This window comes from Cyanistes caeruleus, chromosome 1, assembly GCF_971803275.1.
Source record: "Cyanistes caeruleus chromosome 1, bCyaCae1.hap1.1, whole genome shotgun sequence".
In the NCBI taxonomy this organism is placed as follows: Eukaryota; Metazoa; Chordata; class Aves; order Passeriformes; family Paridae; genus Cyanistes; species Cyanistes caeruleus.
In genome coordinates this window covers 118,097,261-118,110,080 of record NC_141701.1, presented here as the reverse complement: position 1 = coordinate 118,110,080, position 12,820 = coordinate 118,097,261, and the positions used below count along the sequence as shown (strand labels likewise).

Genomic DNA, 12,820 nt, shown 5'->3' with positions numbered 1-12,820 from the left:
ATGATGCCCTTACTGAGTGAATGGAAGCTGCATAATAAAATAGATGACTCCTGCTTTTGCTGTTGAAATTGTTTGAACCTGACCTTGTCTCCCCTGACTGTTTAGCAGCAGCCACCTTCTTGATTAAGATATATTTCACTTTATTTTAGCTCATGTTCAGGGGACCATTATTTTCTTTACTACGTGAGAAAATATTTGGATTTTCTTTTCCTGTTCAATCTTGATCTTTTCTGTTAGAGCTGAGTATATACAGAAATATGTTATGGTTTAGTAGAAATAGAGATGTCCACGCTGGGAGACAGTTTTGTTATCTTCTAGAGTTTATAGTGTTTTGTCTGGTGTATTGATTATTGGCTACTGGTCAGCTTGTTCAAGGTCACAGAAGGGAAACAAACCTGAGTTAAAAATACCCTCAGAAAGGATGGCTTAAAGCAGCTCTTTCAAAAGCTTGGTACAAGCAAGTAAGTAAATAAATGAATTAAATTATTTGAAAATAATTTGTCTTTAAAAATGGTAGAAATAACCTTGACTGGGTGGAAATCAACCTGCAACTTCTGTGCCACAGTAACAGTCACATCTGTGGAGCTTCCTGTGTTTCTTTGATATGTGTTATCCTTCTGCAAACAGTCATGGATTTCACCTTCTCCATAGGTTGCAGCATGCCATCAGAGCAGAGGTGTGTAGCTTTGAACAGGAGTTAATAAAAGCATTCTTTGTGCTCTTGACTTCTGTCTTATATTATTTTACATTCTTTCTAGTGGTGAAGAACACTCCTACCTTCTCCTTGGCAGTGTACATTTTTCCACAGAACTATTTTGTTAGAAGATACCAAACACAATTTGGCACTTCATTATGATGATGATGGCTTTAAACTGGCTTTTGTTATTTAGTTAAGTGGTGACAAGTTTATCACCTGAAGGCTTGGCTTTCTCCTTCATAACAGTTCTCTTGGTGCCTTGACTTCTTGGTGCTGCCTTCTCTCCTGAGAGCCTCATACAGGTAGGCAGAGTATTATTGTTGTTTTATATGTGATTTTTACAGCCTATTCAAGTCTGCTCCTTGCTTATCCCTATCACCTGAAAACAGCCCAGGCAGAGATGATGAATAGGCTGGACTGTGCAATCTTGAGGCCAGAAGAAACTCAAGATGTTGTCTTTCCTGTGTCAAGAAAATATGTTTGCACATATGATATCCTTTTCTTAAAGCCTTGAAAAAAGCTTCATGAGGATGTCTTGACTGCCTCTGCTTCTTTAGTTAATGCTTAATTATTTTTAAAGTTTTTATAAGTTCTATCTTCTTTTTCAGCAGTTTAAGCCTATTTCTTCTTGTCACATCTAGTCAACACACAGACAGAAAATTTATTTCATCTGGAAAACAGCCTTTTTTGTACCTATCTTCTACAGCCCCTCTCTATCTTCTGTTCTTTAGGCCAGTCTTTCTCCATGTCATTTCAAAGTTGCTAAATCCCTGCTTACTCCATTTATTTCCCCCAGTCCTTCTTGAGACGTGGTGCTGAACCCACAGTCAGTATTCCATCTGGAGAATTTCTGAGTGGACATTGCAAGGAGAGGATTATTCTAAGGTGTCTTGTCAGCTGCATTCTTGGGTTTGTACCTCAGTATGACATTCTGGTTTTGAAAGTTGTTGCTACAGACAACATGCAGTGATTCAAGTTAATTTATTGATCTGTAACTCTGGCAGGATCCTTTTCTGCAGAGCTCTGTCTAGTCATTGGCCCTCTGGTGTTTTGAATGGATTTAACATCTTGCTCCCAGCTACTTTCTTGGAGGCACTGTAATCCCTGGCTGTCTCATGGCTAAATGTGCACCCCTCAAGTGGCCACAACACTGGCATCTCCGTGGCTCTGTGAGTGACTGATGAAAGGAGATGCACACTTTCAAACCATTCCTGTCACCTTTCTCTCTGGACAGCTTCTGGCACATGGACAGAAGCTGGAATACATTCTGGGGACTTGGGCACTGCTGGTTGTTTTCTGAGGAATGCCTTTGCTCCTCCCTCACCACACAATCCAAGTACAGGAACATGCTCAGGAAGCTACACATGACGTTGACTGAAGATCTTGAGGGAGAAAACCATCTTTTCATGATGTAGGTGCACTGTAAGTTCCATAACTGGCCTGTCCTTGGCTGAGGACTAGAGGTGCTTGCTATGTTGCTGCTATTCCTACTGACAAAATCAGCCACCGACTTTGTGGTGTGAGACATTTTGCAAAACCAGGAGTCGTTTCTCTTAGAAAACACTGGTGCCAGAGAGCCTGATAAAGAAAAAGATGGTTAAAAGGTACAAGAAAAACAGATAAATATTTCCCTTACAGAAGAATGTTCTCTCACATTGCTTAAGAATTATTGGTGTGAAATAGTTTGTCCTATTTGGAGAGAATTTTAGACATGCTAGTAGATGTAAATATAATTTTTCCTTTAAAAAATGTAGAGGCAAAATAAAAGATTTTATAGGAGTAATGAAGTACAGCATAGCTTTCCTTCATTCCATTTAATGGGTGCTTGCAATTTCCCTTAATCCATTTTGGTCGTTGATTGTAGGTATAAAGTTTTCAGTGGGCTTAGGATAAATCTGCTGAAAGCTGAGCAGTACAGACAATAAACTCCTTTTCTTTACAGTCTGTTTTTTACTGGGCTTGTCTTGAAAGCTTCTCTTTCAACACTTCTATTTCTCTTTGTGTCAAACTGAGCTGAAAAACATATTTATATCCAGTCAACCAGAGATACTGAAAAATAATTAGGATTGTTCCAAACAGAAAATATATCAGATTAAACTTCCTTTGGGAAAATGCCTCACTGCCTGCGCTGAGTAAACACACCAACATTATTAACTCGTGGATCTTGTTTCTCTGTTCTTTCTGAATTTTGAGGAACAGAGAACCAGGTGCAGCTACCCACCTTATTGTTTCCCTTCCCCTTTTATATTCTCATCGTGGATGTATTAAGGTAGTGGCTGAAATGTGTCCACAGTACACAATGTTATACTGTGCTGGTCCTTCTGACTTGGAGAATTGCTGTCCTAGGGGGATTTCTAAACTTTCATTCCAGCATTTCTAGATTTCAGCTCTGGCCACTGGAAATATGTCTTGTGCAATGAAGCTGAAGAGAAATTAAATTTTTCTGAAATTAGGGTTATTCTATTTCCACTTACACAGAAAGAATTCTTCAGGGTATCTTGAAAACTTCAATCCAGTGTGGCTCAGATGTCAATGCTTACAATGAAAATCTGTCACATTAGGGGATGCTCACCTCCTGCCTTCATGATTCCCAGTAGTTTTGTGATGAGTTATCTTGCAGAGTGGTGTGGGATTTTAATACAATAATCTGTACATCAGTGGGAGTATGTCATGCTAGGTCTAAACCATCCTGGCCAAAAGAGGAACTACAAATCCCAGTGCACTGAAACTCAGTAAACTTCAAAATTATGTAAGCATAATATATTGCATTAGCTCAGATAGCTAGTTCATCTTAAGAAGGCTTAATTTCTTCTCAGTGTTGACATCAAATCCATGTATAACCTTGAAGGATATGCTGTAACATTGTAAAATATTATGTAAAGCTATTCTGTGAACAAGTAAGGGTTTTTTGGAGGGTGGGGAGAGGCAATCAGGTTTGGCAGGCTGGGAGTCAAGACTGGAACATGCAGACTTTCTCAAACATGAGATTCCAAAGGCCTTTGTAGAGTGCCAGGAGAGCTGTGCAGGGCTTCATTTCTCTTTGAGCATGCATCAAGATTAGATGTCATTGAATGTTGCTGGCTTTGTACAATTACTGGATTAGTAGTGATTTAGGTCGTTTTACCATACATCTTACTTCCTGATCAATATGACATAAGTTTTAAACACTTTTGGCATTCACTGGTGTTTCACAATTTATACAACTATGAAATTCATTAATGATTTTCAGCATATTCCCTATGGTTTCTGGAACAACAGCCAGAAATGCCTGCTCTGGAAGAACACTTTTGGTTTGAAATTGGCAATAATGCCTTTTTCTAAGCCAGAAAATTATCATCTCACATTTGAATTGAAAGCTGCCACATACTTTTAGTGGAAAGGGAGAAACCCTTTAATTTATCTTCTGTATGGGGGAAGTAAAAGCAAGCTGTGATGTTCCTCAAGGCAAAATATGTTTTCAATAGTGAAGAGCTGTAATTTGCCTTATGTAATTTTCCTCATTTTTGTACTTTGTTTTTGTCTGTTAGCGTAAGAATCCATAAATGATTCAAACCCTCTGATCTCTCCCCTTGCTCCGTGTCTAGGGAGTTATGCCTCAGAGCCAACTGGTTGCCTAGGAAAGATGGCTCTTTTTTCAGCAAGAAAATGGTGAGGACTGTAGTGAAAGTGATGAAAGTGTTCTTCATGGGCATTATCTATGCAAAAATACCTAAGTGTGTGTGTCCTTGGAACAGGGCCGATTGTTCTGGGCTCCTACCACCAGGAAATAGTCACTTCCCTACCTGTGGATTTTCTGCTCTTTCCACTGCTGCAAGTTCTTTTAGGTAGATCTGCTTGACTTTGTGTGTGCAAGCCCATTTATAACAGGAGAGGGAAAGCTAATCCCAACTGAATTTCAGTCACCCTTGCCTTCTGGAATATATAGAATTTCTCTTGAAGTTTTTACAGAGTCTGCAGTCAGCACAAAACAGACCTAGTGGTTCCTTTGATATTTTTAAGCCTCTGCTTCATCAATTGTGCAGGCTTTTGGTTTATTTCCAAGTTCAGTCCAACATTCTGGTTTTGATGTAGAGACCCTGATGTTATTTTTGATCTTTTATCTTGCTTTAACTTTGTTTCCTTGTGTTTGTTCGCAGTGGTAAATTTGGTTAGGACAGAAATTATTATTTCAGGGTAAAGGTTGCAGTAAGCACAAGAGGGGATTTTTAGCTTCTGAGGCACCTGGATGGTCTGACAGATCAGGAGCTTCATTTCAGAAAATACTACAGTATTTTTCCTGTCTAAAGCCAAATACTGAAGTTATGGTGATTTTAGACACATGAATGCTAAAAGATGATGGAGTGAAGGTTTCTGTTCTATGGAATAGGAGGAAGAAGAGAAGAGTAGAGAGGCTTTGTGTGGATTCTCAGTAGAGCAAATCTTTTAGCTCATGAACAGCAGGGAAAGTGGAAATCACATTATCCAGGGTGGTTCAGTCAGTTGCTAATCAAATGATAAAAATTTCACAGAAAAGTTTATATTTTTGCATAAATAGTGTGAGAAGAATGAAAAAATGTGCCTCACTTTGTTCAAAGAGTTATTTCCAGATTACTTTTATACTTTATATTTTTACATATATATACGTTTATGGGGGAGCCTGTGATTAAAGCTAATTTGAAGGTGAGTTCGAGTAACTCATTTTTCTAAGGTAGATTGAAAGTGTTGGAGTTTATTCTGCATATAATTGCAATCAAAGTAAATCAGTATTTTAAAATAGAGGCAGTTTCTGACTATTAAATAAAAGTCATGCTTTACTTCTTTTGTCAAAGTGTTTTATTTGGCAATTTTCAGTGTACTGAGTAGCCTTTATTTCCATGCAAGAGAAGATTTCATGTGGTGGTCTTACATAACCCAGCTTCTGATACCCAATTTTTAATTGAGTTGCCAGCTAAATCTGTGCTTTCAAGGGTTATTAAGGTCTGTAAGGATGACAGGAAGGCTGCAGAGTTCCAAGATAATAAAGTCATATAGTGCTATTGAAGATGAACATATGAACAGCCTCCTTTCAGAGGTAATACGTCTTTTCTTGATATTATTTTTTTGACTTAAAAATAGAAAGTTAAATTGAATTCATGCACTTTCTTCTCTAAGTTCCTGTATATGCACATCGAGACAGAGCACCTGCACTTGGCAATTCCTTTGATTTTGAGCTCTCTTCACTTCTGTGTTTTCTTTTCTCTCTTATTCCTGCCCCTCTGAGCTCAGAAATGTTTGTATCAAGGTATTATTCCTGGGCAGGGGTTCCAAGAGTATGATACTGCTATTGTTAGTGCCGTGGTAGAAAAGAAATGCCGAGCTGGGAAAGAGGCACAGTAAGGGCTTGATTGAACTCCCATAGGTCTTCTATTGAAGATTCTCATTATCTTGTACAGACTTTTGTTCATCTTGTGCTGTGTTGTAGCCCCAGTGACTGCGGGGTAGAAAGTCAGCTGCTTCTCTTCTCGCGCTTGGCGTGTGGATTATTGAATCAAAAATGTGACAGTTATGCATTTGCTATTCAGGGGGGGAAAAAAGAAACAAAAAGCAAAAAGAAAATCTTTGCCAATTTAAAGTTTTTATGAGGGAAATAATAAGAATTCATGGAAACAAGAACAAGGGCACTTGTTTCCAGTCAGAGAAATGGAGGGAAAATCACTAAATGGGTAAAGAATGAAACAGTCTCGAAACCACAATTTGTCGCACACGTGTTAGCATGTACGAAGCAGCAATTCCACCCACACAGACACCTTCATTGAGCTGTACGGGGCTCAGATAATCTCCTTCAGCCTCTCGGGGGCTGTGTGTGTCTCCTGGGCGCTGGGGGACCGCGGCCGGGACCGGGCCGGACCGGGCCGCGTCAATTGGGGCCCGCGGGAGCGGCCCCGGGCCAAGGCTGGGCGGGCGGCGCCCCCTGCCGGCCGCGCCGCGGGAGCCGCCGGGAATGGAGCGGGGAGCTGGGAATGGAGCCGGGAATGGAGCGGGGAATGGAGCCGGGAATGGAGCCGGGAATGGAGTGGGGAATGGAGCCGGGAATGGAGCCGGGAATGGAGCGGGGAATGGAGCTGGGAATGGAGCGGGGAGTGGAGCCGGGAATGGAGCCGGAAATGGAGCGGGGAATGGAGCGGGGAATAGAGCTGGGAATGGAGCTGGGAATGGAGCTGGGAATGGAGCCGGGAATGGAGCGGGGAGTGGAGCCGGGAATGGAGCCGGGAATGGAGCCGGGAATGGAGCGGGGAATGGAGCGGGGAATGGAGCCGGGAATGGAGCCGGGAATGGAGCGGGGAGTGGAGCCGGGAATGGAGCCGGGAATGGAGCCGGGAATGGAGCGGGGAGCTGGGAATGGAGCCGGGAATGGAGCGGGGAATGGAGCCGGGAATGGAGCCGGGAATGGAGCTGGGAATGGAGCGGGGAATGGAGCCGGGAATGGAGCGGGGAGTGGAGCCGGGAATGGAGCGGGGAATGGAGCCGGGAATGGAGCTGGGAATGGAGCCGGGAATGGAGCTGGGAATGGAGCCGGGAATGGAGCGGGGAATGGAGCGGGGAGTGGAGCCGGGAATGGAGCGGGGAATGGAGCGGGGAATGGAGCCGGGAATGGAGCTGGGAATGGAGCTGGGAATGGCACTGGGAATGGAGCCGGGAATGGAGCCGGGAATGGCACCGGGAATGGAGCCGGGAATGGAGCCGGGAATGGAGCCGGGAATGGCACAGGGAATGGAGCTGGGAATGGAGCGGGGAATGGAGCCGGGAATGGAGCTGGGATTGCAGCGGGGAGTGGAGCCGGGAATGGAGCGGGGAATGGAGCGGGGAATGGAGCCGGGAATGGAGCGGGGAATGGAGCGGGGAATGGAGCTGGGATTGGAGCTGGGAATGGAGCGGGGAATGGAGCTGGGAATGGAGCCGGGAATGGAGCTGGGATTGGAGCGGGGAATGGAGCGGGGAATGGAGCTGGGATTGGAGCGGGGAATGGAGCTGGGAATGGAGCTGGGAATGGAGCCGGGAATGGAGCCGGGAATGGAGCTGGGAATGGAGCCAGGAATGGAGCCGGGAATGGAGCCGGGAATGGAGCTGGGAAATGGAGCCGGGAATGGCACCGGGAATGGAGCCGGGAATGGAGCCGGGAATGGCACAGGGAATGGAGCAGGGAATGGAGCTGGGAATGGAGCCGGGAATGGAGCTGGGAATGGAGCTGGGAATGGAGCCGGGAATGGAGTGGGGAATGGAGCCGGGAATGGAGCCGGGAATGGAGCGGGGAATTGAGCCGGGAATGGAGCCAGAAATGGAGCCGGGAATGGAGCTGGGATTGGAGCTGGGAATGGAGCCGGGAATGGAGCTGGGAATGGAGCTGGGAATGGCACAGGGAATGGAGCCGGGAATGGAGCTGGGAATGGCACAGGGAATGGAGCCAGGAATGGAGCTGGGAATGGAGCCGGGAATGGAGCGGGGAATGGAGCTGGGATTGGAGCGGGGAATGGAGCCGGGAATGGAGCCGGGAATGGAGCGGGGAATGGAGCGGGGAATGGAGCCGGGAATGGAGCCGGGAATGGAGCGGGGAATGGAGCTGGGAATGGAGCCGGGAATGGAGCCGGGAATGGAGCTGGGAATGGAGCCGGGAATGGAGCGGGGAATGGAGCCGGGATTGGCACAGGGAATGGCACAGGGAATGGAGCTGGGAATGGAGCCGGGAATGGAGCCAGGAATGGAGCTGGGAATGGAGCCGGGAATGGAGCCGGGAATGGAGCCGGGAATGGAGCAGGGAATGGAGCTGGGAATGGAGCCAGGAATGGGGCTGGGAATGGAGCTGGGAATGGAGCCGGGAATGGAGCCGGGAATGCAGCTGGGAATGGAGCTGGGAATGGAGCCAGGAATGGAGCCGGGAATGGAGCCGGGAATGGCACAGGGAATGGAGCTGGGAATGGAGCCAGAAATGGAGCCGGGAATGGAGCCGCGAATGGAGCTGGGAATGGAGCCGGGAATGGAGCCGGGAATGGAGCTGGGAATGGCACAGGGAATGGAGCCGGGAATGGAGCCGAGAATAGAGCCGGGAATGGAGTCGGGAATGGAGCTGGGAATGGAGCCGGGAATGGAGCCGGGAATGGAGCGGGGAATGGAGCCAGAAATGGAGCCGGGAATGGAGCCGGGAATGGAGCGGGGAATGGAGTCGGGAAAGGAGCCAGGAATGGAGCAGGGAATGGCACAGAGAATGGAGCCGGGAATGGAGCTGGGAATGGCACAGGGAATGGAGCCGGGAATGGAGCCGGGAATGGCGCAGGGAATGGAGCGGGGAATGGAGCCGGGAATGGAGCTGGGAATGGAGCCGGGAATGGAGCCGGGAATGGCACAGGGAATGGCACAGGGAATGGAGCTGGGAATGGAGCCGGGAATGGAGCTGGGAATGGAGCTGGGAATGGAGCCGAGAATGGAGCCGGGAATGGAGCCGAGAATGGAGCCGGGAATGGCACCGGAAATGGAGCCGGGAATGGAGCGGGGAATGGAGCCGGGAATGGAGCTGGGAATGGAGCCGGGAATGGAGCCGGGAATGGAGCCGGGAATGGAGCTGGGAATGGAGCTGGGAAGGGAGTAGGGAATGGAGCTGGGATTGGAGCTGGGAATGGCACTGGAAATGGAGCCGGGAAGGGAGCGGGGAATGGCACCGGGAATGGCATCAGGATTGGAGCCAGGACTCGCCGTGACACGTGTGCCCCGAGCTCGTGGGTGACAGCCTGGCATCCCTGAAATTCAACTTCCAGTGTGCTTTGGGTCAGGCCCACAACAGCTTGAGACTTCACGGGATTTAGGACTATGTCTAAATACCTAAACCCCTGTTCTTTTCCCAAGGATATTAACATTTTGTTTGCAGTCAGTTACTGTATAAAGGCAAAAAAAAGGTACATAAATATGTACCATAAGTATGTATATTAGATATACATAATGCATATGTAATGTAAATAAGAGGTATGTAAATGTATACAAAGGGTACGTAACTAAATAGTCTTGCTTTATGTTATAAATACTAGATTGGCAAAACTGCAGTAAAATATTGTTCGTCTTTTTGGTCACATTTCATACAGTTATGTGTAGTTCTATTTTTTGACCACTGATACATGTTTTCCCTCCCAGAAATATACCAATAAAACCACCTCTTCTGTTTTCACTTTTCTGTTCTTCTGTGTAGTTATGTTCCAGTCACAGTTCTGAGTCAGCAGAATACTGTCACTTAGATAGGTGCAGCAGTCCTCCTTATTAACCAAGAGCAACTTATGTGTATGTATTTTATTCAGAATTGTGGTTTTTAATACATTTTTTTCTTTTTTTTAAAATTTAGGTGGAGAACAGACCAAAGTATTATGGAAGAGAGTAAGTGTTTTTCTTTTTGAAGTGTCTGTTGGGTATATCCCTAAGTTGTTACTCTAGGACTAAAAAAAAAAAGGCCAATGGAGGTCTAATACAATATTTTATTTTACCTTTCACTTCAGCTGGGAGCCAGATACAATGAAAGCCTAATAATATAGCTCTGTTACAGTCCATTACTGCTGGTCACAATCCTTGGATTATGCTTTTGTGTGAGCCTGCATGTTTATTTTGCTTCTCTCAGGAGAGTTTTGGGCAGAAAGTGTTGTCTGGGGTGTTCCTTCCTTTTATTTTAGTCATTGTTTAAATGTGCTTCTGCACTGGCCTGGTAAGGAGAGAAGCACCTTGTCTCTCTCACTGCCTTTCTGTGTATGTTCCTTTCACCACCCTGCTGAGTTCTGGAAGTATGTGTATAGTGCTGCTTGTGTAACTGCTGCTCTCCCTGCTAAAGTTATGGGGTCCAAAATACCCAAAGAAGAGGTGTATTTTCCTTTGAAGGAAAATAACAAACCACTAGAGTGTAAATCCTTTGTGCTCAGGAGTCTTTTTGCCGATAAATACCCAGGAAAGAGCTCTGCTGTGCATTAGCATGGAGGTCTGGGCAGGTGAAGTTGAAAAGCACAGCCACTGCAGCAGCCACCCAGCCTTGGCATTTGGCCTTTACTAAAGTAATATGCTGAGACCTCAGCCCTTATCACTAGCTGAATTGCTTAGATCCCATGTTCTATTTTTCATTCCATTCCAGACACGCCGTCTGTGTTTAATGATCCTTTTCTACCATCAGAAACCTCGCCAGTAGCTTTGCCCCTAATAGCTGAAGTTTCATTTTTTAAATATTACATTTGCCAATGAGGAATCCAGATGTAGCCACTAGAGTACAACAGAGCTGAAGACAGCAGCTAGTTGAGTACCACATCTTACTTCCTACAGCAGGACTTGTAAAACGATTGCTGCAGTCTTATCCAGGAACATGCCTGGGTTTGTGGAGCAGCACAGCTGACAGGAACTGTGAGACATCACCTTAGTGAACCTGTCCAGGCAAGATCACCTTAGTTATTACCATTCAGAAAGGAGATTTCAGAAGTACTGAGGTAGTCTCATAAAAGCAGTTGACTCAGTACTCAGTAGTACTTGGAAAGAGAAACATGAATTTCTAGGGAAAGAAACTGAAAAAGCCATCATAACATTACTATACAAATCTGTGATTTGGCTGCATTTTAAGTAGTGCAGGTATTTCTGGTGCCTCTCTACCCTCTCCTCCTCCATCCTTTTCCCAAAGGTTCTGAGAGAAGGAGAAGGTACTGTGAGGGGCAGCGATGGTGGAGCGAAGGGATGCAGCTCCTGCCACAGGAGCACAGGTCACCTCAGTGGTGCCCAAGAAGGGCACGTGCACAGTGCCTTTTTCAAGTTCGTTGCCAGAGGCAGCTGCAGAGGCCAAAAGCACCAAGATCTAAAAGGGTTTACAAGTGAGATTCTCAAATCTGTGACGGGTAAGGTCACAAGTGGTCAGACAGGGTTGTCTCTAAAGCAGTGATGGATAGACAGGGATGAGAAGTGAAAGAAATATGTCACTGCTTCCTGCACTCTTGCTGTAAGCATTTCTTGTCGGCTGCTGTCAGAAGCAGGCATTAGTTCAGGGGATCTTGTACCACATACAAGCTTTTTTCATGCTTTTATAAAAATGTACTGAAAATGTCCACAAGAAAGCCCAGATTACCCAGTGTTTACCACCCATGGTTAAAGAAATTTCACAGGTGCCCCAAGTATCACATCCAAGTGATTTCTTAAATTGATCACAAATATTTTGTCTTAATATCTAACCTAAAGTTTGCTGCATTTTGTGGGGAATAGCTTATGCTTAAAATTTTTTACTACAATTATGAGTTTACTGGTAAAATCATGTTTAAGTTATGTCATTTAGAGCATGCTTGTCCCCCACCTTTACAGAGGGAAAAGATGAATCAATTCACACTACTTTTAATACAAAGTCACTCTGTCATCTGAACCTAGTATTTTCAACATGTATTAGTTGTGAAAAAGACAATGTAAAGAGAATGGAACAATTGCATTTACATCCAATGCATTTTTTCTCTTTCACTACCAAGCCAGAGGCAGTGTTAGGAATGTGCCACTTCATATGTAGTGTCAGAAAAGAGAAAATGCTGAAGGCCAGTAGATTTTAGTGCCTTTTTTTAGACAGCAGCAAAAATAGAAACTTTCAAAACCTCTGAAGAGACCCTCAGAGACTTATCAGCTAGCAAAATGTGCGTAGGAGTTAAGACTCAAATTGCTGTCAAGACTGAATTTGTACCTATGGAGAGATCACTGCTAAATATTGGTTTTCATAAGGTTAATTGTGCATCCTAGGCCCTCTTTCTTTCTTAAAATAGCAGTGACAAAAGAATCGGAGAAGTATTGCTTTTTTCCAGCACTGAATGAGGAGCTCCTTGACATGAGGAAAACAATGTTTTTCTCAAGACTTCTCTGTACCTTCTTCTACTTTAATATATGCAGAATAGAATTTTGAATAATTTTTCCATTTTTGTCTCTTTTCCTTACAAATTTGAGGAAGCAATATAATATTAAAATTAAGCAAATTGATAATAAGAAGGCCTATGATTTTAATAGTATTTAAATGTTTATGTATATAAACACATATATTTAAATAGCTGCTTATTTAAATATAATAATTAATTTTTTTTTTAAATGCCTTTTTGCCTAGTTTTCAATTCTGTTGTAAGGCCACTAGAAGGGAAA

General features: G+C 44.5%; 1 protein-coding gene across 2 annotated transcripts in view; it reads left to right on the top strand.

Annotated features, from left to right (window-relative positions):
- The window catches only part of CHN2 (chimerin 2), a 158,354-nt gene that overhangs the window by 78,829 nt on the left and 66,705 nt on the right, over positions 1 to 12,820 (top strand). For both annotated transcript variants that reach the window (XM_086852786.1, XM_023919175.2), the window contains one exon: positions 10,038 to 10,069. In XM_086852786.1, coding sequence (XP_086708912.1) covers positions 10,038 to 10,069 — 32 coding nt within the window. The remainder of the gene's footprint in view (positions 1 to 10,037; positions 10,070 to 12,820) is intronic.